The sequence below is a fragment of the Leptidea sinapis genome, chromosome 3 (assembly GCF_905404315.1).
Source record: "Leptidea sinapis chromosome 3, ilLepSina1.1, whole genome shotgun sequence".
Lineage (NCBI taxonomy): Eukaryota > Metazoa > Arthropoda > Insecta > Lepidoptera > Pieridae > Leptidea > Leptidea sinapis.
In genome coordinates this window covers 5,386,069-5,411,506 of record NC_066267.1, presented here as the reverse complement: position 1 = coordinate 5,411,506, position 25,438 = coordinate 5,386,069, and the positions used below count along the sequence as shown (strand labels likewise).

General features: G+C 35.4%; 1 protein-coding gene across 1 annotated transcript in view; it reads left to right on the top strand.

The window, feature by feature from the left end:
- The first annotated feature begins 408 nt into the window (after positions 1-408).
- The window catches only part of LOC126979413 (organic cation transporter protein-like), a 63,039-nt gene continuing 38,009 nt past the window's right edge, over positions 409-25,438 (top strand). Inside the window, exon 1 of the mRNA XM_050828705.1 lies at positions 409-638. Within this exon, the coding sequence (XP_050684662.1) occupies positions 636-638 (3 nt within the window). The 5' untranslated portion in view covers positions 409-635. The remainder of the gene's footprint in view (positions 639-25,438) is intronic.

Here is a 25,438-nt window from a genome sequence, read left to right as displayed (position 1 = left end):
TTTATCTTATTGCCAAAGCTTCAATAAATACATATAAACTTCGTATTCCGTCCGTTTCATTTTATTATTTCAAACTTCAAGTTTCATCAATTAAAATTAATCAGTAAAAATATAACAGCGTCCCCAGCAGGAACATTAGAGTCTTGGTGTAAATTACAAGTAAATGTAGGTTTTAAAGTAATTGCTTTAGGTCGAATATTCTGTGAATGTATAATGTTATTTTGCCGCAATGCGTTTAGTTTTGTCTGCCGTGCAAAAGTTTTCCCTGACTATTTACAAACCCAGCACAAAATAATTCCATCCCCAATGGGCTTTAGGAGTGAAATGATACGCTGGATTTTGATCCTTAATCCGGCACGCTAAAATATACTATTGTGTGTTGGTAGTTGGTAGTACTTATCGGAATACCAGCTGTTTCGTACAGTCATTCACACGAACAGTTCGTATTTTAGTTCGTTAGCGCCGGAGCTTCAGACAGCCGGCTTTTGCCGAACGCGATAATTTTTAAAAATAAATTCCCGCTTTCTTACTACGCAACGTTTTAATGTCAATGACCTTGTTTCGTGTCAAAGAGCATAGTGTCACAGATTAAAAATTACAATTACTAACCACGCGGAATCGCATAGGACGTGGCCATGGTAAGTTGGCGATAAGCCAATTTTTATGCAATTTGTATTTGATATCGCACTAGCCGAACCATTATTATTTTAAGTACGTAGTAATATTGTTATCTTATTGCGTCAGATTACTGTACATACCTACTGCCAAAAATAACTAAACTGTACTATTTATGTAACAAATTACACAATAATATTAAATTCCGTAGGAACATACGCTAATGGCAAAGAATATAACTATATACTTAAGTATTTATGAATATAAAGTCTAGTGTAGAATTTATAATATACAGTTATTAAAATATTTACTAAAAGTGTTAAATTTTATTTACCTAAATTAATGACTTCCGTTTACTATACGGATACTATAAAATTAAAGTCTAGTAAGTAATCATTATTATAAATATTTGAATCGCCGAATTAAATCTATTTATACATTTATAATCGTTTGTAACAAATTCAAAACTGTACAATGAATATTTTATTGAAATAATACTATCTGCTTGTTCGTTTGTCTGTATATCCGGGCAAAACATAAAACTACTGAATAGATTTAATTAGAATTTCACCAGTGGGAGGCTCCTTTGCACAGGAAGCCGGCTAGATTATGGCTACCACAACGGCGCCTATTTCTGCCGTGAACCATTAATGTGTAAACATTACTGTGTTTCGGTCTGATGGGCGCCGCAGCTAGTGAAATTACTGGGCAAATGAGACTTAACATCTTAAGTCTCAAGGTGACTAGCGCAATTGTAGTACCGCTCAGAATTTATGGGTTTTTCAAGAATCCTGAGCGGCACTGCATTGTACCATGGGTAGGGCATATCAATTACCATCAGCTGAACGTCCTGCTCGTCTCGTCCTTTATTTTCATAAAAAAAAACTGCATGAATATTAGAGGCAACCATAACAACATGACAACATAAAGGCTAGACTTGTCATGCAGCTACTATGCAGGTATTTTTATTCTTAAGGCGACACTAAATGCCAGCGACCTTGAGCGATATGAGTTCACGGCTGCCGGCCCGCCATCTACGTAACAAAGACAATATTTTCAAAATTCTTGGGTGGAAAACAGTTTATATGCTTACAATCCTCGTTATTCACTACTAATCTCAATAAATGAACCTACACAAAAAAGAACAAGCTATGAGAATAACTTTTCTGAGAGAAGTACCAAAAAAATGCGTCATACCATGCCAAAAAACTTGTTTAACTTCAAAGAAAAGTGGTAGTTCAAAAAGGCTCGGCAGTGTTAACTATAACCAACAGCAAACATTAGCATCCTACAAATAAGACTTAAGGATATGTGTAACAGGATTAAATAGTGTTCATAGCTCGAAATGCTATACTTTCACCACAAAACTTGTCTAAAAACACCATGTTTGCGTGTTTTCTGCTTACTCTTCGCCTTAAAGGCGTCCAAGCAGGCGAAGTCGAGGGCAATATTAAATAGTATAGGTTTGGAGAGCTCAGAACAATCTATAAGGAATCAATTAACTAGAAAGATTAATAACGAGTCCTTATCCCTTTTTGTTTAAAAAATAAATAATAGTTAAAAAAAACTAAAAAGCACGCTTTATATAAAATTCAACTAAAATTAGAAAATAAATTTAAATTGAAAATCACGTGAACAGTTTTGTGTTCTTAAATCTTAACTCAATTTTGACATGATAGTGGTTTGGAACGTGCTTCTGGAATGACGCAGAGACGCGTTGCGTAGAGACGTCGCTTCATTGTGTGTCTTCTACCGCATTTATCACGGGGAGTGTTCCGAAGAGCTGTTTAACCTGATTCCTGCCGCCGAATCCCACCTTCGCACGACACGCCACAAGTTAGGATATCATCCCCACCATCTGGATGTGGGGTGGTCCTCCACAGTGCGGTTTTCAAAGAGCTTTCTTCCACGTACTACAAAGCTGTGGAATGAACTTCCTTGTGCGGTGTTTCCGGGACGATACGACATGGGTACCTTCAAAAAAAAGCGCGTACACCGTCCTTAAAGGCCGGCAACGCTCCTGTGATTCCTCTGGTGTTGCAAAAGATTGTGGGCGGCGGTGATCACTTCACAACAGGTTACGCTCGTTTGTCCTCCTATTCCATAAAAAAAAATACGTCCAATTGACGGTACCAATTTCCATTTATTTATTTAGGTCAATAAATGACAGAATCTTAATCAGAAACCGATCTTAGAATTCGGACTGGTCCCCGCTGTGCTCCAACTAGGAACCGCACTACCCTTGAATAGCTTTTTTTATTACGGCAACTATTAGATGCTTGTGTGCGTGGCACCTTGACACTTAATGGAATTTTTAAAATTTTGTAACATACGCGTCGTGTTATTTTACAATGAATTTAATAAAATACAAGTTACTTACTGATGATATGTGATCCCAGTATCTTTCTTATTTCTTGTAGTATTATTTTTACAAAGTTTTACTAGGCAACTCGGCATTTTAGTTTCAATTATTAGCAAAGATTAACAGAACATGTGGCACGTCAACGTCACACATTGTTAGACTGGCTCGAGTACGCCCACTTGGGCGTAGTATTAGTTGCCGCACTTTGCGACTACGCCTGCGGATACCGCAGTTACTAGTTGGAGCGCAGCGGAGACAAATCCTTAATTTAAGATAGTAAGTGTAAGTATAATAGACGGTACCATGTAATAATTTTCACTTATTTATTTAGGTCAATAACTGACTGAATTTTCTTTGCCAATAAACCTAACAGGGGTTTTTCTTATAATGCAGTATATTGAAAATAATGATTTGAATATTCTTCTTTTATTTTAAATTGGTTTGAGCTGATGATATTTTTACCAATACTCTAAATAAATAAAAGTAATCAAACCAATAAATCATATATGGATATTCCACACCGCACAAGGGATTTCATTCCACAGCTTTGTAGTACGTGGAAGAAAGCTCCTTGAAAACCGCACTGTGGAGGACCGCCACACATCCAGATGGTGGGGATGATATCCTAACTTGTGGCGTGTCGTGCGAAGGTGGAATTCGGCGGCAGGAATCAGGTGAAACAGCTCTTCGGAACACTCCCCGTGATAAATGCGGTAGAAGACACACAATGAAGCGACATCGCTACGCAACGCGTCTCTACGTAATTCCAGAAACACGTTTCAAACCACTATCATGTCAAAATTGAGTTAAGATTTAAGAACACAAAACTGGTCACGTGATTCAATTAACGGACTGACAAATAATGGCAGCGCCACTGTCACTCTTTAAAATATATTATGACTTAGTAGCCACAGGTATGGATTACACTAATATTTATTAAACTTTCAACACAAATTCCTTAAAATGTGATTTTTGTGGCTTGGAACGTTTTTCAGGAACTACTTCCAATTATACTTATTATTCTTTGCTTGTCTGTCATATGTAAACAGTTTTATAACTAGGCTATTTTTACTGCGCCACATCAACTAATAAATTCCATTCAAGCATTATATAGTTTCTTTATCGAATGTAACGATTAATCATTCACACTAGCTGTTTAAATTTTAGCTCTCAGTACAAAATACGCAATTAATTTTTTCATATACAATAGTATGCTTAGCCTTGAATAACGGTTTGTTTTTATATGATTTGTTACTAGGCAACCATGATTCTTTTTAGTTGATTTATAGGTTGGGGATGCCAACTTACGGCCGTTACGACCTTACTTGAGATAAAAATCGAAACTATCGTTGATTTTTCTGACCCAATAAATTTATTGACCCGGACGGTAACTCTCCTTATCCGTGCACGCAGTCTGTCAATGGAACGACTTATAGCTTACTAGCGATATAAAGTTTGTATGGAAATTGCAATTCACGCGTCCCAATATAAGGCGATAAGAATGACTTATCTGGTATATTGGGACAGCTTCAGATTATTGACAGCTAATTACTGACAGTAGAAGGTAGTAATTTATCTCTATCTGTAGATAGTATATTGGGAACGGCCGTTATTAATGTAACCGTTTTTATTTCGAACAAATATATATCGTATACTTTTGCAATACACTAAAATATGGGAAAATACACAAATTTCAAAACAAAATTTATAATATAAAGTTGACCCGGCAATCGTTGTTTTCCCATATAAATTATTTTTAGAGTTAGACCGTTTCTTCTACATTGCAACATTGCTTTATTTTTCTAAAATAAAAGAATTGTTCTAAAATAAATGTAGGCTCAGTTACTCCTTATAACATCAGCTACTTGCCAATAAAAGTCCCGTCAAAATCCGTCCAGCCATTTCAGAGATTAGCCGGAACAAACAGACAGACAGACTTATGTTATTTTGTCAAAAAATGTAAAAAATGTTATTTTGGTGTATGTACCGTGTATATATTCATGTACATGTAGTTGAAAACAGTTGTATCAATATTACAAACAGACACTCCAATTTTATTTATATGTAGAGATGCGGGACTCGAACCCGCGAACTCTCGCGTTCCATGCGACCGGATCCCAGAAGTGAGGGTTATCACTTTAAAAATAATAACAAATTGTGTGGAAAAATACTTTATTTATCATAAAAGTATATAATGGAGAATTGAACAAGCATTAATAACGTTAATTTGTAACAACAAAACAAGCCCTTAACAGCATTGCTTAAGGTTCAAACTTGTGTAATAGAACTTTGTCGCAGTGCGTTATGCTGATGTATCTGTTAACACTTGGAATTATTCTTACTACAAGCTATTAAGCTATTAATTATTATCCCAAGAAATCGCCAAAATAACGCATAATTGAAACCATTTCTTGACGCTATATATATACCGTATATTTAAAAAAAAACATGAGAAGAAAATTTGTTTTATCTTTCCATTTCGATTTTTTATGGACAGTGCGAGAAAATTCACCATCCTTACCTTCTCCTAACTCCTTTTACAGTTGGAGCCATCCTAATTATTCAATCTAAATAAAAATTTATTAATTGAACACTAATACTATTTAACAAGACATAGTTTTGTTACTTTTGTAAAGAAAATTGTATTATGATTGTAATATATTAAAAATGCTTCTAATTCTGAATTAAAACTATGGCGATCTTGTGCGAAAGACATAACCTAGCTCCGCTCGCTGCTTCTTCTTTTTTTTTGGGACAGGGATAACGACGGGAGGGAGGTGGTGAATGCTCATGCAAACCAACGCAGCCTAAGTCTGCGTTGGTTATGTGGGACTCACGTAAAACCTAGGTAAAGCCTACCCACTTAACACCACCTGAGGTTGTCTTTGGGCAAGTGCCCTCTAAGCCTTCATCGATGGCGACCTTCTCTTGGGAAGAGAGAGAGGCGCAAGCGGTACTCCCTATGGATACTTCTTCTTTCGTTTTCTTTGGGCTCGTGACTGTTAAGTACCAATAGTACTTAACAGATATGCAACATTTACCAAAAACATGCGTTGTTCACACCATATATACAACAACAATAACGTGTGCAGTGTTCGTTCAGGATTTATTGACAGTTTTCAAATATAATTTGTGTAATTAATCCCAGAAGTGAGGGTTATCACTTTAAAAATTATCAAATTGATTATTATAAATTACTAGTCGCTCCCGCCCGCTACGCTGAGTGAATTTTAAAAGGAAATAAATTAAATATTATTCATCTTATTACTAAAACAATAAAAAAAGTAATAAATTTCGCATCGAATGGTGGTAGTTTCATGTCGATACGATCAGTGATTTAGGCGTGATTGAGCCTCAAACTAAGACCATTTTCATTACGTATATGTATGGATTATTTACCTACTATACATATTAATCTATATATATAAGAGATTTCCACGTATACAGTCACTCATCACGATATCTCTGGAACCATAAGTTGTAGAGACTTGAAATTCGGTAGGAATATTCCATTCGCCGAGTAGAGGTCAGCTTAGAACGGATTTTACGAAATTCCACCCGCAAGAGTTTTTTTTTTTATTATGAACAGAACAACGTCTGTCGGATTAGCTAGTTTAAAATAATATACATTTCTACCAGACACACACAAACGCATTCACACCCACGCGCAAGAAAAATAGACACACGCTAGGCAGTTGTTCTGTAATACAGGTTGTTGTAAAACTATTGTTTAATATTATGAGTAATCTATAATATACTTATTATCTTTTATATTATTGTGTTTATAATTACTGTAACGCTGTCGCATACCAATAAATAAATAAATATACATTTCGCTTTTTATTTTTATAAAAGAAATCAGTCACTATTTTGTCATTAGTATTCCAATTTTAATTAAATTAGTTTTGTAAGACCTTAACGCATCTCGAGTAGCCAGTATTCATTTAAAAAAACTATATCATAATAATCAAGGGCCAATGACCAGGACTTTCACTTGACGGTAATTGATACGCCATGATTCTTGAAAAACCCAATAAAAATCTCAGCGGAACTACAATTGCGCTCGTCACCTTGAGACATAAGATGTTAAGTCTCATCTGCCCAGTTATTTCACTAGCTACGGCGCCCTTCAGACAGAAACACAATAATGCTTACACAATTACTGCTTCACGGCAGAAATAGGCGCTGTTGCGGTATAATCTAGCCGGCATCCTGTGCAAAGGAGCGTCCCACTGGTAATTCCACATTCAATATTACTTAATTATATATGTAAATGATATTTATCTACACCCATGCTTTAAATCCTCTATTAAAGATTCTGAAAAAGTTAGCTTATTGCCAACATTAAAACACCCAATGTTCTAATAACCATTACATCATCCAAAAGAGTGTTGTAATGTTGTACTGAATTTCATAACAACACTCCTATGTTTTTTTTATCCCTTCATGCGCAAAGAGTTTCAACAGACAGCCACATTCTTATTGCTCGATGCGTGGTATCTGTATGAATTTCAAAAAAAGAACATTTTCGTTTACGCGCGTTCCACACTACCAGAACGTCGCGCGCCGTAAAAAAAAGTAGGTTATTCGAATCCCCGCCATTTTTCTTCGATATTTTTATTGTTTTGTTTACAAAAAATGAGCGATTCATTTTAAACGCTGCAAAAGAACATTATATTCGAGTGAATTTTAATTATTGCACTATACAAAATGTAAATTACTACTAAAATAAATAATTGTTTCATTAATACTTACTTTATTTGTATATAATCAGTAATGAATGATATTAGGTTACTACTAGGACGGGTGTTTTAATGTTAGCAGTAAGCTAACTGTTCCAGAATCTTTTAGAGGACTCATATGGGTGTAGATAAAGTCTTGTATGCAACTGTTGATAATTAGGTATTAAAACACTCATGTGATACTATTATCACACTCGGCTTCGCCTTATACCCCTTATTACACAACACTTGCATAAATAACTATTATTTTAGTTGCTGCATCCTACAGATACTCCGTCTGAGTCCTATTTTTCTAATTTTATGATTGTTCGTAGTAGTTAGTCTTTATACAATGTATGGAATGACATTTAGTTATGAGAACGTGCTTGCAAATTACTTATTTTAATTACACGTCTGTTTCTTCGTACCTGTAGTACGCTATTCACATCTCAAGATCAAGATCTGTGTGTAAAAAGTGACTCCATGTAGGAATGAACAAGCACTCTCATTGATTTTATTTTGAAGACAAACCTTTTAGTTCAGTATATCTCTTACATGAGATAAAAATCGTAACTATCGTTGACTTATCGACGGTAACTTCCCTTATCCTTACACGCTGTCTGTCAATGGGTCGACGTATAGCTTACCAGCAATAGAAGTTTGTATGGAAATTGCAATTCACGCGTCCCAATAAGGCGATAAGAATGACTTATCAGGTATATTGGGGCAGCTTCAGATTATTGATAGCTAATTACTGACAGTAGAAGGTAGTAATTTATTTCTATCTGTAGATAGTATATTGGGAACGGCCGTAAGAAAGTAATTTCAAAACTAAAACCGGTCTATTGAAAATTCACGCTATTAAATGAATGAAACAAAAATTGTAATCTGATATTGTTATGCCAGACCAAGGTGCACCACCACCGCACATTCCCCGGTGCGATTCTTATATGCCGGAGGTAAAAATCCGGCATGGTGCCGTGCTTAAGGCGCTTCTCACCTTGGACATTCACAAATCGAGCGGGTCCGATGGCATTCCCCCGATAGTGCTGCGGACATGTGCTCCGGAACTGGCGCCGGTCCTTACCTGTCTTTTCCGGCTCTCCTACTCATCAGGCGTAGTCCCGAAATTATGGAAGGCGGCTTTAGTGCACCCGATCCCTAAGAAAGGTGTACGCTCAGATCCGTCCAACTACCGCCCCATTGCCATTACCTCTATTTTCTCCAAAGTAATGGAGTCGATCATCAACCGCCAGCTCTTGGGATACCTAGAGGGGCACCAGCTGATCAGCGACTGCCAGTACGGTTTCCGTCAGGGTCGCTCAGCTGGTGATCTTCTTGCGTACCTCACCCATAAATGGGCGCAAGCGGTTGAGTCGAAGGGAGAGGCGTTGGCGCTGAGTTTGGACATAGCGAAGGCCTTTGATCGGGTGTGGCATACAGCGCTTATAGCGAAACTGCCATCCTATGGGCTTCCCGAGAAGTTGTGCAAATGGGTCACTAGCTTTTTGGCTGATCGGAGCATCAAGGTTGTTATCAACGGTACATGCTCCGACTTAAAACCCATAAACTCTGGTGTCCCGCAAGGCTGTGTGCTATCCCCTACGCTGTTTCTTCTGCATATCAATGATATGCTGTCAATCAGCAATATTCATTGCTATGCAGACGACAGCACGGGGTATACTTCCTACACCGGCCATGCCAACATGTCCCGGGATAGCGTCGACGAGAACCGGATCAAACTTGTGTCTGAAATCGAGACTATGCTTTGCAAAGTCTCGGAATGGGGCCGACAAAATTTAGTCCAATTCAACACCAAGAAGACACAAGTTTGTGCGTTCACCACCAAAAAGTCTCCCTTTGTCGTATCCCCTCGATTCGAGATCACTCCTCTAACTGCCGCAGCCTGTATTGGCATACTTGGCGTCGATATATCGAGCGACGTTCAGTTCCGTGGTCACTTGGAAGAGAAGGCCAAACTGGCCTCTAAAAAGCTTGGTGTACTCAGTAAGGCGAGACAGTACTTCACTAAAAGCCACCGCCTGCAACTTTATAAGGCGCAAATTCGGCCTCACATGGACTACTGATCTCACCTCTGGGCGGGTGCTCCCCAGTACCAGCTTCTTCCATTTGACCGCATACAACGAAGAGCGGCTCGAATCATCGACGATCAAGTCATCTCCGATCGGCTTGATTCTCTAGCATTGCGTAGAGATGTGGGTTCTCTCTGCATCTTCTACCGCATTTATCACGGGGAGTGCTCAGAGGAGCTGTTCGGGTTGATTCCAGCGGCCGAATTCCACCATCGGACATTACGTGCAAAGTACCATCCGCATCACGTAGACGTCTGGCATTCCACAACCGCGCGTTATCTTCGAAATTTCTTGCCTCGCACAGCCACTTTGTGGAATCAACTACCGGCAGCGGTCTTCCCGAACAGAAACGACTTAGGGACCTTCAAGAAAAAAGCATAATCCCACCTTAAAGGCCGGCAACGCATTTCTTGACACACCTGTTGTTGCGATTGTCCATGGGCGGTTGCCTCACCTCTCCCCATCCCGTGAGCCTCTTGCCCGTTTGACCCCTCTCATATAAAAAAAAAATGTACTTGATTATTGTAATTGGTGTTGTAACCGTTTTAATGAATAATGAAATAATAAGTAAATAAAACACGCTTTGGTTAAAAATATAATGGTTGAAATTTAAAATGAACATCAATTCCTGCCTTATCTACGATAAATTAACAAAAATCTTATTTTGCAAATTGAACAATGGAATAATTTTATCAAATTAATGTATTGTCATCGTTCCTCGATAAATCTGGCCGTTTAAAGTGGGTCAAAATCGAGCCTAAATGAGTCGGTTACAAACAAACATACATCATACCGCTGAAGCATAAAAAAGCGTGTATAAAAGGGCAGACGCTTGCATGAACGGACAGTCCTATTCGGCGCCCTCACCTCTAGTGCCCATCTCCACAGGGTATTAGGGTTATAAATTTTGTTTCGGAGTAGTAATAGGTAAAACTGTACCAGAATAGCTCTGGTTCTGCTTATTTGGAAAGTTTCTAACCTGACCCGACACAAATAAAGACTGGTAGGTACGGTTAATATCCGTACATTTTTTTTTACAAATTTCGAGCAAATTTATGCTGTCCCTTTTCTATGGCTAGAGTAGGTACAATTTGCGTATGGTGGATTCTATACTACAGAATTATACTCGAGCTTACTGCGCAGGTACGCATTACATTACATTGGTCTTCATGCTCAAATAGGTTTACAGACTCAGTCTCCAAAACAGAAACAAAGAGGCACCATTAATGTATTAAATTCCTCTGGATGGCTCACTAGGAAACCCTGTGCAGAGCAAACGAGTGATTACCGTCTGCTATGTAATTATATTTAATGTTAATAATGAATGAAATAGAACTAAGACTGGCATCTAAACAATATTATAATATCTGGCTTTAAAGCATACCTTTCTTATAATAAGAAGTTTATAAAATTAAATAGTTATTCATAATTAAATATATAAAGTTATATTAATTTTGAGTTGATAATTTTCTCGGTTTCATCATAGCTTAATTGTAAAAGCCACTCTCGTATTGTAGATCCTACTTTGTAAGAAGAGACGTCCGCAATTTTTATTTTACTATTAACTAGGTTATATATTGAAGGTCCTAGATAGCTAGCATGATTTCGACACATGACAAGATTGAACTTCGGAACACAGTAAATATTTTTGAATCTACGAGAAGGTATAGCCAAATTTTCTGTAAGGTAACCGGGCTTTTTGTGCTGTTTGATTATTAAGCCGTGTAAAAATAATTGTCGAACGGTAAACATAAATATAGATCATATAAAATGCTAATTTTAAGACAGGGAAGTGAGTTTAAACAATCGCATACATATTTAAGTTTATACAATGCTTTTCTCAGGTCACACCTTAAGTATGCGTCAGTGGTTTGGAACCCCTGTTATAATATTCATATAAACTGTTGGAATGTATTCAAAGTAAAATAATTGCGACAGCATTCAAGAGAGGGAAAAACTCATACAAATTACTTCCCACCTAAGGGCCGGAATGAACTTTAAAAATAGAACTGCTGTAAAGAGATTTATGTTAAAAAGAACTAATAAAAAAAAAATGCTGCGGCCATGTGGCTTTCTAAACAGCCAGTGTGAACTTAGCGCAAACTTCTTTGAGCGGAATAAACCGCAACAATTACGTAGTAAGTTCCATATTTGAAATTTAAAAAGTCGACATAAATTGGCGGGATACTAATCTGTGCTTAGATAAACAACTAGTTTTATTTTCCTCATATTCGAAATGAAAAGTAGAGTGTTTAACTCGGGTAAAAGTATCAATTCCTACTCGGACTATATAATCAACTATTTCATTTCTCATACTCGGAAAGTAATGTTGTCTTGATCTGCAAATTGAAAACGCTGCTTCCCTCCATACAGGGAAAAACACATACAATTTATTTCCCATCTAAGGGCCGGAATGAACTTCAAAAAAAGAACTGCTTTCAGCTATGAAGAGTTTTGTGTAAAACAAAAATTAATTAAAAAAAGGCCTTGTGATGTTATTTTATGTGACTTTCAAAACAGCCAGTGTGAACTTATAGCATAATTATTTGAGCGGAATAAGCCGCAACAATTACGTAGTGAGTTCCATATTTTAAATTTAAAAAGTCGACATAAATTGTCCTAACGTGACAATTAATTTTAAATAGGTACTACTAATATTATGATATACTAGCTGACCCGACAGACGTATATAATAAATAAAATAATGTTTTTATATGAATTTGTCAATAATATATCATAAAATCAAAAATTACTTCGTAAAATATGCACCCTGCTGTTGTAATGAAATTGTTTTACAGCAGAACTGTCAAACCGTGCGTCAATAAATTCTCTCATAGAAATTATGTATGGATACATCAAAGGAATAACAAATTTGTTGTTTTTATTTAATTTAGCAGCATTATCCTAGTTATTCACCTTTGAAACCTTCTCTGGACTTCCACAAATAATTCATGACCAAAATTAGCCAAATCGGTCCAGCCGTTCTCGAGTTTTAGGGAGACTAACGAACAGCAATTCATTTTTATGTATATAGATTATCAATAAAAAGTGTAGATAAACAAATAGTTTTATTTTCCTCATATTCGAAGTAAAAGTAAAGTGTTTAACACTGTTAAAAAAATCAATTCCTACTCGGACTATAGCCGCCCTCGGGCGTCTAAATACCTCGGGAATTAATTATTTCGACCATATGTTAACAATCTACTATAAATATAAGTCGTTTAAGTTTATTTTCAAAATAGATTTATGTAATCAAAACATAAACAAGTTTAAGGACTGTATAAAAAGTCTTAACCGGATAGACTTGTATAATGCTAAAAAATTGGACGAATCTTTTGATCAATTTTAGGATACTTTACTCAAAGCAGGAGACAAAAAGGATGTTAAAAACTATCGACAAATCACACTCATTCCTATTATCTCAAAAATTTTGGAAAAGTTACTGCACAAGCGATTAACATCTTTTTTAACAAAATATAATATCATTTTGGAGCAACAAAATGGTTTTCAAAAAGGAAAATCAACAACTTTTGCATGTTTTTCGCTAATAAAAGAAATATCGGAATGCACGGACACAAAAATTCCTGTAACATCAGTATTTTTTGATATAAGCAAAGCTTTTGACAATGTGTATCATGAAAAACTATTAGATAAAAGCGCTCAATATGGTAATCGAGGTCTAGCAAATGACTGGCTTAAAAGTTATCTTTCAAACCGCACTAAATACGTTGAAATTGCTAAATTAAATAATAAACAAGAAGTAATACCTTATCGATCGGAACTTAGACTTAAAACAAAAGGTGTACCGTACCACAAGGAAGTATACTGGGTCCACTTCTATTCATAATCTACATAAACGACTTACCTAGCATTACTACTTATAACATATATATTATACATTTTTTGCTGATGACATCTCTATTGTAATTAAATGTAACAATGAATTGACATATGATATAGAAATTAATAAAACAATAAAGGACACAATTGAATGGCTTACTGAAAATAGCCTGACTGTAAATAAAAGCAATGAATATGCAGTATTATAATAAGAATGGGAAAGGAAATGATATTAATGTTAATTATCATAATGAGAATATTAAAGAAGCACAACTTGTCAATTTTCTTGGTATTACTTTAGACAGCAACTTGTCGTTCAAGTCACATGTTGACAAAATTAGCAAAAAATTAACCAACATGTATTTTTCCTCAAATGCGTATCAAAAACAATAGGTGAAAAAACAGCGCTAATGGCATATCATGCATTCGTGGTTTCAGCAATTTGTTAGCATTATACATAGATACTAAATGAATTATTAAATTATTTACGTATCATATTATAATATCTTTAAATTTTAATTTTATAAATATTAATGATAGCATTGTGAAAACCGACATGTTTCGGTATAACAGTAGTGTTTAGACAATTTTGTAACATATTTTGCATGTCAATTGACGAAAAATATTGGATTATAAATAATATTGTGTACTAAAGTACAATGTTTCCTGCAAATTTCATTTCATTTCATTTCAATAAATTGTTTGTGATAGTTTAAAATAATTACTGTTTTTTTTAATCCATTCTTATATTTTTTTCTGAATCCTTAACTCATCGTAACTAATTCATAATAGTATTGTATAATAGGCGTGTATAGTATTGTGTAACTTATATAGCTTGTAATTAGTTGTTAATTTGTATTAAGTACTTTTGTTTTGTGGTTTTTATCTTACTTGGTTTCATTTTAACTAAAAGTGTCGTATAATTGTTGGAAACTTCGCTGGTGAAAGTGTGAGTTTTACGATTTGTTAATATTTATCATAATACTGTTTGTTTCCTATACATGAATAAATAAATAAATAGATATTTCTACCTTTATATGGTCTCATCATGATATCTCTGGAACCATAAGGCGCAGAGACTTGAAATTTGGTAGGAATATTCCTTTCGCCGAGCAGAAACTCTACCGACCAGAGGTTTTTTTTGCTATGTACAGAGAACCTAAGATAATTTATACGTCTATGGACTGTGATAGCGGTGACATGTTAATCTCTATGTTGATAGCGTGAGATGTCACACACACTAAAACATAGTGATGTCACTATGTTTGATGATGTATCTAGACATTAAAATTATCTTAATTTGGTAACATAAGGACTTGAAATTTGGTAATAATATTCCATTCGTCGAGTAGAGGTCATCCATGCATGCATTGAAACACCAACTGATATGGTTGCACTGGTAAAATGCTGACGGAGTCGCGGATAACAAAAACATAATATCAATTCTTCTTTTTCGTCGTCCCCTCACTGCTGAGGATCGTGACTCCGTAGACTGTCAACAGCACGACTCCGTCGGTTACTTTCTGTGGCCTGGTACAATGCTACGTTGACAGGTATATCCATATGTTCGGATAATTGATCCGGCAATCTCTTCGGATTTCGGCCTCTCGGTCTTTTCTTATGCTTAGACCTGTAATTGCGTGATATATCTAAAATATACACACTACATAATGACACGGGAGTGGGTCAGGGATTGGAAATAATACTCCGCTTATATGAACGAGTCTTTACTTGCGTTCACTTTTTCTGAACTTGCACTTCGCCGGTCTGCCGCTGTTCCTCTTGTGGGCGGCGGTACCTTCAACGCGTCACACCGCACCGAACACTAAGTCTCTTCTATCTTCTTCTTCTTGGAACACTTCCACTTTTCACTACTTCTTCTTTTCTTCTTCTTCTTCTTCTTTACTCTTTCGAGTCAGAACTAGAACTGTCGTAGGCCACGCTTAGTACGGCTTATATAACCCCGGATCCGTTTTATTTTCAAAATGATTCTCCCATTCCATCTTTAAATTTAAATTGTACTAGAAAATTCTTTTAACTATTTTTATACCTGCTCACACATTTTCCATCCCTTTTTTTCTGTTCGATTTGATCCTGAACTTACTAGAAATTTCCTTTAACTTTACAAAACCCAAAAAAATCCATACACTGGTAGGTGTATCGAACACGGGTCTACAGCGTCTAAAGTAAACACTTTTCCGCTGAGCTACGAGTATTGCTGACTGTTGAAATTAACAATGTCTTGAAGTTTGACAACTCTCGTCATATACTTCGAAGGGTTGCTACGCAACAATAATATGAGAAAAATATCGGCGTTCCAAAATCATTATTGATGGCATTGTTAGTCATCTATTGGGCTCTCAATTTATTGTGTAACAATAATTTTAGATTAACAATGCTCGCAAATTATTGTGTAACAGAGAATATTGCGTAAGTAAATGTAATAAACCTGTTTTTGTCAACTGTCCTTCAAACGAAAATCATCACGTAGTTAGCTAGTTACGTACGGTCTACATAATAAGTGGGCGATAAATGATTATTAAATAAACTCGTGAATCTTTAGTAATTGTCTTAAAAGTCGAGTGAACGATTCTCAGCTGTGTAAATATTTTTATAGTTTATTATGGATAAAAGTTGATTTTTCTGAGAGATAAATTTTTTAATGTAAAATAATTGTAATAGATCCCAATTGTTAAATTTTTTATTGTTTTTCTTGTGTACGATAGCGCAATACAAGAATATTGTATTTAACCACATAAATGCTAGTACTTTTATACTGATAAATAAAGCAATTCGTGAGAAATTATTCCCCAAACATTCCAAATTATTCAAAAAAGCACAACGTAAATGAATGGACGCGTAAAATAGGAGGACTCCGCGCCGTGATGCCTATAAACAAGTCAAGCACCGTTATGCTAGTGTGTATGCGGTTACGTGGGATATTAGTTACACAATTTTTTCTCCCTTAAATAATCATATATGGCCATAAATACTTATATAGTATCGTTTTCACAACGCACGACGACATTTTTAAAATATTATATTGAGACGCAAACTGATCTGTCACAGACGATGACAATTCTCATAATGGCCGCCTATCGGCCTGTAATAGTGTATCGCAGGGGTGCTCAAGCTTGAACTGTTGGCGATCTACCTCAAAATTGTTAGACTACGATCGATCGACTCTGAGAGGCTTCAAGTATGTGTGATGAAGCATTGTCGTCTAGGTAGAGTGTCACGATGACATAAATATTAGTTTTGCGCAAAATATGCATTTATTTAGTCAAGGTAAGTGTAGGTCTGCTCTTAAATGTCAATGAAAAAACTCATAATTATTATTCAAAATTGCGAGTTTATTGGTTCTTACAAAACAAACGCGTTCTAAAGTTCTAAGCTTAACTAAATAGTGACTTTGGATGTTGAAGCGTGACACTGCATGTCCGCAGTGTGATTCTCTAAGTTACAATAATATTTACATCGGTTGCACATCGGATGTTTTCTCAGATGTAGATCATTTGTTATTCCATTAGTTACGTTCGACCCGCTTTTGCGACACTAGCGCTTCATGAGCGAGTGTGACGGATGTAGGAAACGTCTTTTTGACATTTATGTATGGAATTTGTTATTCTAATTGCTCGCCTTCGACTACATCGTACGCCCTCGCCTTCGATTCTATGTGTCAAACATAAAAGCGTCTCCTTTGTAGCTTTTTCCTACGATGCACCATCGATGTACGCATAAAGTTTTTACAGAAAGTTGTACAGAAAAGTCCGCGATGCCATATGCATTTAAGCATAACATACATATATCCATTTTAATGTTTTAAAGAGTGTTACTTAATTTAAAGCTGTTTACACAAATACTAAATTAATCTTTATCATTTAATTACTACCTCATAAAAGCATTCAGAAAAAAGCAATAAAGGCCTTTGTCCAGATGTGGACGTCTTCTTTCCTTCTTCTTCAGTACTGAAATACGTTTTTGTTTTATTTTAAATCATAAACTTTGATTAAACATTTCCGATGGCTTTAGACTGCAGTATTCCCGAATACTTACATAATTTTTTGTTCTATTGACTGAGCAGCGTCTGTCGGGTCAGCGACATTATAATATAACTAATATTATAAATACAAAAGTGTGTCTATTTGACTCGTTGTCACACCTTAATCGCTAAAGGAGATCGCCCTAAAATGTATGGACCGCCGCCTAGAATTGCATCAAATTATCATTTTTGAAATCAAAACCCGGGTTTTGATGTTATTTGATATAATGTAATATAATCTCAAAATTAAAGCAATTCGTATGACGTCCAGGTAATCACTGGTTTATGTACAATGATATGTTGATATAACCGAACCTATAAACTACGAAATGCTTTCATTAAATTTAATTCATTTTATTTCAAAAATAATTTACTGGACCTACCCAACCAAAGATGGCCTTATTACATATTTACCTAACTACTTAGCAGACTTGCTATTGATTTTGCTATGGGGCAACACTGCCGATATTAATACAATATTTGTGCTGCAGAAGAGGGCTATTCGCGCTATTTATAATCTATGTCCTAGAGAATCCTTTGCACAGGATGCCGGATATATTATGGGTACCACAATGGCGCCTATTTCTGCCGTGAAGCAGTAATGTGTAAGCATTACTGTTTCGGTGAAGGGCGCCGTAGCTAGTGAAATTACAGGGCAAATGAGACTTAACAACTTATGTCTCAAAGGGACGAGCGCAGTTGTAGTGCCGCTCAGAATTTTTGGGTCTTTCAAGAATGCTGAGCGGCACTGCATTGTAATGGGCAGGCCGTATCAATTACTATCAGCTGAACGTCCTGGTCTTCTCGTCCCTTATTTTCATAAAAAAAAAATCTTTCACATTATAATAGGCCTTAGATGTTTACCATCTGACATAAGAAGTAAATTATTGTAGAGTCAGCATTCACCTCATTTGTGTCTGTCTTGAAACTGATATCTACACAAGAACTGAAATAGCTCTAAATTAACAGCTTCGATGCCAATTTTTGTTACGAAACTGTTTTATTTTGCCACGAGCGTGGATGATATCAAACACTTAATTATACCTTTTTGCTCTTAATAGTGATTTTATTATTATAACACTAGAAATAAGGGATTGCTTGTAACTAAGGCTTCATAAGAGACATAATAGCTTTAAGGGTAAATGTATACACTTTTATAATCAAGTCTCAGCCACTGTTCAGGCATTATCTATAAATAAATTTCAATGTTTTATTAAAAAATTCCTCTGTCGTAAGTCCTACTACTCCGCAGCTGAATATCTACGAGATCAGACAACCTGGGACTGGATTATGATGGCAAATGCAATGATAATACAATATATTTTATTTAAAAAAATAATGCTGGGAGAGTTTCATGCGCCGCTTCCTCTCTCTCAGAGCGCCATTTGTTTCCGAAGCGGTAGTAGTGTCTAGTATATTATAAGAGATGACATCAAAAGGAATCAATTTAGAGAAAATAAATGCTTTTTATGCCTTTTATAACTAAATTTTAACACTAAATACTTTGGAAAATGAACATTATTTATTCATCTCGATATTTCGCTAATTTTCCAGTTTATTCATATTGTCACTATCCAATCTGAATGTACTTCGCTTCTTATTTCTTTTAAATAAAAAAAAATTTTTATACATATTTATGAAAACAGTGACAATAGAAAATTATCATATGGTCTGTTTATGTAACTAAAAAAAAATAAATGCATTTTTATCCCATCTATTCGAAAACAAAGAGGATGTAAATACTAATAATTAAGAGGCGAGACTGCCTAAGTAAAAATTGAAATTTAGTTTAGTATGAAACGTGCAGTGATTTGACATAAGTTTGAAATAGTAGTAGTAGGCGATGAAGTATAATCCGGCTTAGTTTGAAAGCGAAAAGTTGTATATAAGATAGTGGATTTCGGCTATCTCCGTTTTTATAAGATTATAGCTGTCATCTGTCAGTCTATCAATGACTGCATGTTTCATACAAAAGAGTGAATCGCTTTTTTCTCAGAGAGATTCGCTAGGCTGTTCGAAAATACCAACCAACTCGATAACCAGCAAAATGGGTCATTCCGGTGAACTCATAACAGTGATGGAATGACATTTGAATTTAGAACACTATAAATTTGAACTTTCAATTATTAAAAATCTTATACGCAATTCGCTTCGATAAAGTACTGGCCGGTACGATAAAAGCACGCCTTTTCCAACTATTAGAAGAAGAGGTAGACCAATCAGTTGTAAATGAAGCTAGAATTTACACAGGCGGTTCCAAAATGGCGTCTGGAATTGGGGCTGGCATCTTCTCGTAAGGGCTAAACATAAACAACCAATATACCTTGGGTATACACTGCTCTACCTTCGTGTGTAGCAAGGAAGCCTTTACCAGTGGGAGGCTCCTTTGCACGGGATGCCGGTTGGATTATGGGTACCACAACGGCGCCTATTTCTGTCGTGAAGCAGTAATGTATAAGCATAACTGTGTTTCGTTCTGAAGGGCTGATGAAGGAGCTTATAGCAGCAAATAAACAGGCAAGAAGGGGCTAAGTGCCCCAGGTGGGTGCTCTTGCCACTGTCTTCCCGACAATCTAGACAATACGCGATTGACAAACCTGAAATTATCAGTTTTAATTAAATAACAGTACAACTCTCTATAAAGTAAAGTGAATGTTCCATTATTTATATTTTATTGACTAATTTCAGTAGTTAAATATTTCCTCATTCAATTTAAGTTAAGCAGAGGAGGTCTCATTGTACCTATTAAAAGCCCGGTGCACAAACAATTTATACCAAGCGTATAGAGAGTTTTAAAAATTGCATTTGGCTCCCATACCCACTATGTGTAATACAATGACAGCGATTCGGTTCTCTTTATCACCCCACTCCATTTTAATATAGCAAAATACTGTACAATGTATTGGCGCCAAACGGCATCCTTCAGACCGAAACACAATAATGCTTATACATTACTACATCATAGGCGACGTTGTGGTAACCAGAATCTGGCCGGCATCCCGTGCAAAGGAGCCTCCCACTGGTGAATTTCAATAGAACAAATAGATAGAGCTCAATGTGTTTTCCTCTTCAAAACTTCAAATTTAAGTAAAGTGTGAACAAATTGACACCTATGTTCAAATCACTTGTAGATTATATGCTAAATTTGCCGCTTCAATAAAAGTTTGTGTAAACTATCGCTTCAGCAGATTAGATAATAAACAGAGGAAAGGCGATTACGATAATATTTGGAAAATCAATTACTTATTCATATTTTATCTATCGTCCTCAATTAAGATATATTAAATTCTGATATGTAATCACTATAGTATTGAACGTCTAAACATTAGAGAATTTATGATTCAGACCTGAAAAGAATGGGCGCAAGAAACTCAGCAGACTCATTCTTTTTTTGTGAAAATGGATACAAGCAAATTTATATTTCAAATTGCGCGACCATGGTGGTATCATTGACAAAGTCAATTATCTTATTAGTAATCTTTAACCACATACCAAAACGTCTTTTATCAATTCTATTGAATTTCGAAAAACATTTGTTTTGAACATTTTCTGGGATCATGTTGTAAAAAGCAAATACATCGCGCAACAAAAGACTATCTCGACTCAGCCCAGTAGTAGGCATAACGAGTGTATGTTTGTTCCTGGTTACATTATGTTTATGACAGTTTCTAGATAATTCGCATATGTAAATACGTACACACAAAACATTATGTATTATAATAATTAATATATTGAGAGGATTTAGAGTATTACTATCCTAAGCGTTAATAGCATGTCATCTAAGAGCATGTTAGATTTGTATAAAACTAGCTTTTACTTGCGACTTCGTCCGCGTGGAATAGTTGCTTTGGGAGCATTTAAATTTTTTGGATTCTTTGCAAAAAATACACATACAAACTGCTCTTTCCGATACAGGTGGCGCTCTTCTACGATACTGCTATGATACAGCGGATATCCCTTGTCATTGTGGACAGTCTCTTTAATAGTATTTTCCTACGAACTTTAATATCCCATTTCATCCCCATGTAGGTCAAAGTTTCAAAAATGCTCGAACAAATGTTTATTAAATTACTTCTTATCAAGTGCCTAAATACAAAGTTCCATGGTTTTGTCTCCGAAAATGTCTCATACAAACTTCCATCCCCTTTTTCAACGCTTCCATCTATATTTTTCGCAATTAAAGGTAGCTTTTGCCCATTCCCAAGCTCTAGTCTATCTCTGCACTAAATTTTATCAAAATCGGTTCAGTGGCTCCGGAATAAAAGTGTAACACACAAACTACAAGGATTATCTGTCTCACTACTATAAAATCAGTAACATCACAATTTAAAATTCATGAGTGGTACTTATTCCGGGCAACGGCCTTACTGCGTCGGTAATGCGGTGATTACATTATGCATGCTTACTATATCTACTACTCTCTATACTAATAAATGGAGAGTCACTTTTTCCTTCGGTAATACTATAAAAACTACTGAATCTATGATACAGTCTAGGATATAGCACCTTACAAACTAATTTGTTATGTTTATTACAGCCATTGTAAAATATTTGATTGAAAAGAGTGACCGTTGAGTTTTTTATATGTTCTTCTCACAAGCTCATCTTTTTACGAACGTATGGTAAATTCTGTAATTTATAAGAAATATTTATAGTCACAATTCAGAAACGCTTAGTTTAAGCTTATTTGAATAAAGTTTATTTGACTTTGACTTTGATTTTGACTGAGTGCATCTAACAAATACAATGATTCATTAACTATAACAGGTCGACCTGGCACCACAAGCAGCACCCGTTCACGAGTTGACGCATGGACCAGTCATCGTTCTCTCGATCATCGTTGCACATATTTGAGGGAAGGAGACGACCCGGCACACGACTTTGCCGCAAGCAATTCCATTCAATGAGCATGACGAACACATATAACTAAAAATTACAAAATTTGGTGGTACAATGGTCAACGAAGCGTTCGTAAGTAACGTTTTCGTTCTACCGTATTTACTCTGACAACCACGAAAATATCTTTTTATTTGGGTTAATAGACTCTAATAAATAATATGGACTTTCTATTGGTAATAGAATTTTCTAGATCATTTCAATATATCCAGAGAATTTTACTCTTTATAATATTAGTTTACTTTTACTCTTTTATGTGTACCTCTGTGGAGTATCTACTCATGCTATGTCGTTGTTGAATCTTCTGATGAGTCACCCAAGTCAACATGGCCAAGTGTATTGATTCTGGTTTTTTGTGTTCCACGAATTAATAGGTGTTGGATTGATAGTTTTGTATATCATCACTACATATTATTATAAAACAAGGTCCTCCGCCGCGTTTGTCTGTTCGCGATAAACTCAAAAACTTCTAATACAATTTTTCATGTTGTTTTTATCATTGAATAGCCTGGTTCTCGAGGAAGCTTTTACGGCCGTTCCCAATATTCAGTCTATCTGTTACTTGAAACAAAGATCGTAACTATCGTTGACATTTCTGTCCCAATAAACTTATTGACGGTAATACACATCCGTACATGCTGTCTTTCAATGGGAGGACGTATAGCTTACCAGCGATAGAAGTTTGTATGGAAATTTCAATTCACGCGTCTTATCGGGTATATTGGGACAGCTTCAGATTATTGACAGCTAATTACTGACAGTAGAAGGTAGTAATTTATCTCTATCTGTAGATAGTATATTGGGAACGGCCGTTAGTTATACACTTTTGTATAAATTAACGATATTTGTTGTAGGTGGCAGTACAATTAACTGTCTGGGAGTTTTCCACGAAAACGCTGTCCGAACCCTTTGAGATATAACAAAAAATTGTATGTTGGAATTGTGTATCTGATATCGGACTATAGAAAAGTCCGACGGCATATGACTATCTCTTAAGGATAACATACTATATCCATTGTATTACTTAAAAAAATTGAAAATTATACATCAGTAGGTAAAGTAAAAGGAAAAAAAAAAGCTGTTTGCACATATAGGATATTAATCCTCATCAATTTCTATTAAAACATAAACTCAAAATCACTTTATTCATGTAGGTCACGGAAATGACACTTATGAATGTCAAAAAAATATTTTCTCATTGAAGCTTCTTCGTAAAGGGTTGAGCTAATGAGAAAAAGTACTAAGAAACTCATTGCCACACTTTTATATCAATATTTACATTTCCATCGGTTTACAAATCATTTCAATTACAATATAATATGTAAAATGATGCAACACAAATATTAAAACGACAAATAGTCAATGACTTACACGAGTTAGTCAAAAAACAAATTACATAACAGCGTCTGTCTGTTCAGCTAGTTACAAATAATTTTATAATATAATTTTATTTTCATCTTAATTAGGGACACATTTATTATTTCCAAAAATTAATGGATCATTTCATAAAACCTATTTGTTGTTACAAAAACAACTGTTAATTTGAAATGGTTAAATTGAAAATGATCTGTTTCCTCTAATATAATTTGCAGTTAGGTACTAACTTAACTTTTTTTTTTATGGAATAGGAGGACAAACGAGCGCACGGGTCACCTAGTGTTAAGTGATCACCGCCGCCCACAATCTCTTGCAACACCAGAGGAATCACAGGAGCGTTGCCGGCCTTTAAGGAAGGATAACTTTATAGGGATAACTCTATGATACACAAGTGTGTAATATTATTATGCACGTGTGTGTTGGTTCGGTTTATGGCCCTAAGAACGATGTAATACGGTTCACTTTACGAGCAAGTGTGTTGAAAAAATATATTTGTACCTAGTCTTGCCATAAATACTGAAACAAAGAAAAAAATCTATTCCAAAAAAAGCTTCCTTAGAGCTTTGAGCGCTCATTTTGTTTGTTAAAATGTTACTCAGTTATAACACTCGAAATAAGGGATTGCTTGTAACTAATTCTAGTAGGCTTCATAAGATACATAATAGCTTTAAGGGTAAATGTATAGACTTTTATAATAAAGTCCCAGCCACTGTTCAAGCATTATCTATAAAAAAAATAATGTTTTATAAAAAAATAGCTCTGTCGTAAATCCTATTACTCCACAGCTGTATATCTAAGTGATCGGACAGCCTGAGACTTAATTATGATTATTTTATAGCGGTAGAAATGACTGTACAATATTGTATATTTTTATTGAAAAGAGCGCAAAAAAAGAATGCTGGGAGAGTTTCTTGCGCCGCTTCTTCTCTCTCAGAGCGCCATTTGTTTCCGAAGCAGTAGTAGTATATAGTACAATAGAAAGGACATCAAAAAGGATTCTTAAGCAATCAATTTTGAGCCAAAATAAATGCCTTTTATGCCTTTTAATTGTAAAAAAAAATCTTATCAGTAAAAAAAAGTTTTTCTAAGACCTCCCTTTGCGTATCGCTTCGAGAACCTCGAATACGATACCCATGATGTTGTCATCATAATTTTGCGCGGCGGCCATCTTGGATTTCAAAAATGATCCCGAAATAATTCTCTGCTCCCTCGAGAATCTCGGACACGATATCCATATTGCTAAAATCATAATTTTGTTTCAATATTGCCACCCTATGCCTTTTTAAATTATCAGTTAAGAAATTACCAGTACGTCTCTTTTAGGCTCCAAAGTTATCTTTTAAAATACGCGACATCGTTCTAGGTGCTATCTCCATCTCCCTAGATAAAATCTTTTGCTTTCAAATGAGAAAACTGAATGTTCAATCATATAAAAATTACAGATTCCAAATTCAAATGTAATATTTTGTTTATTTTTAATTGTAACAGTATT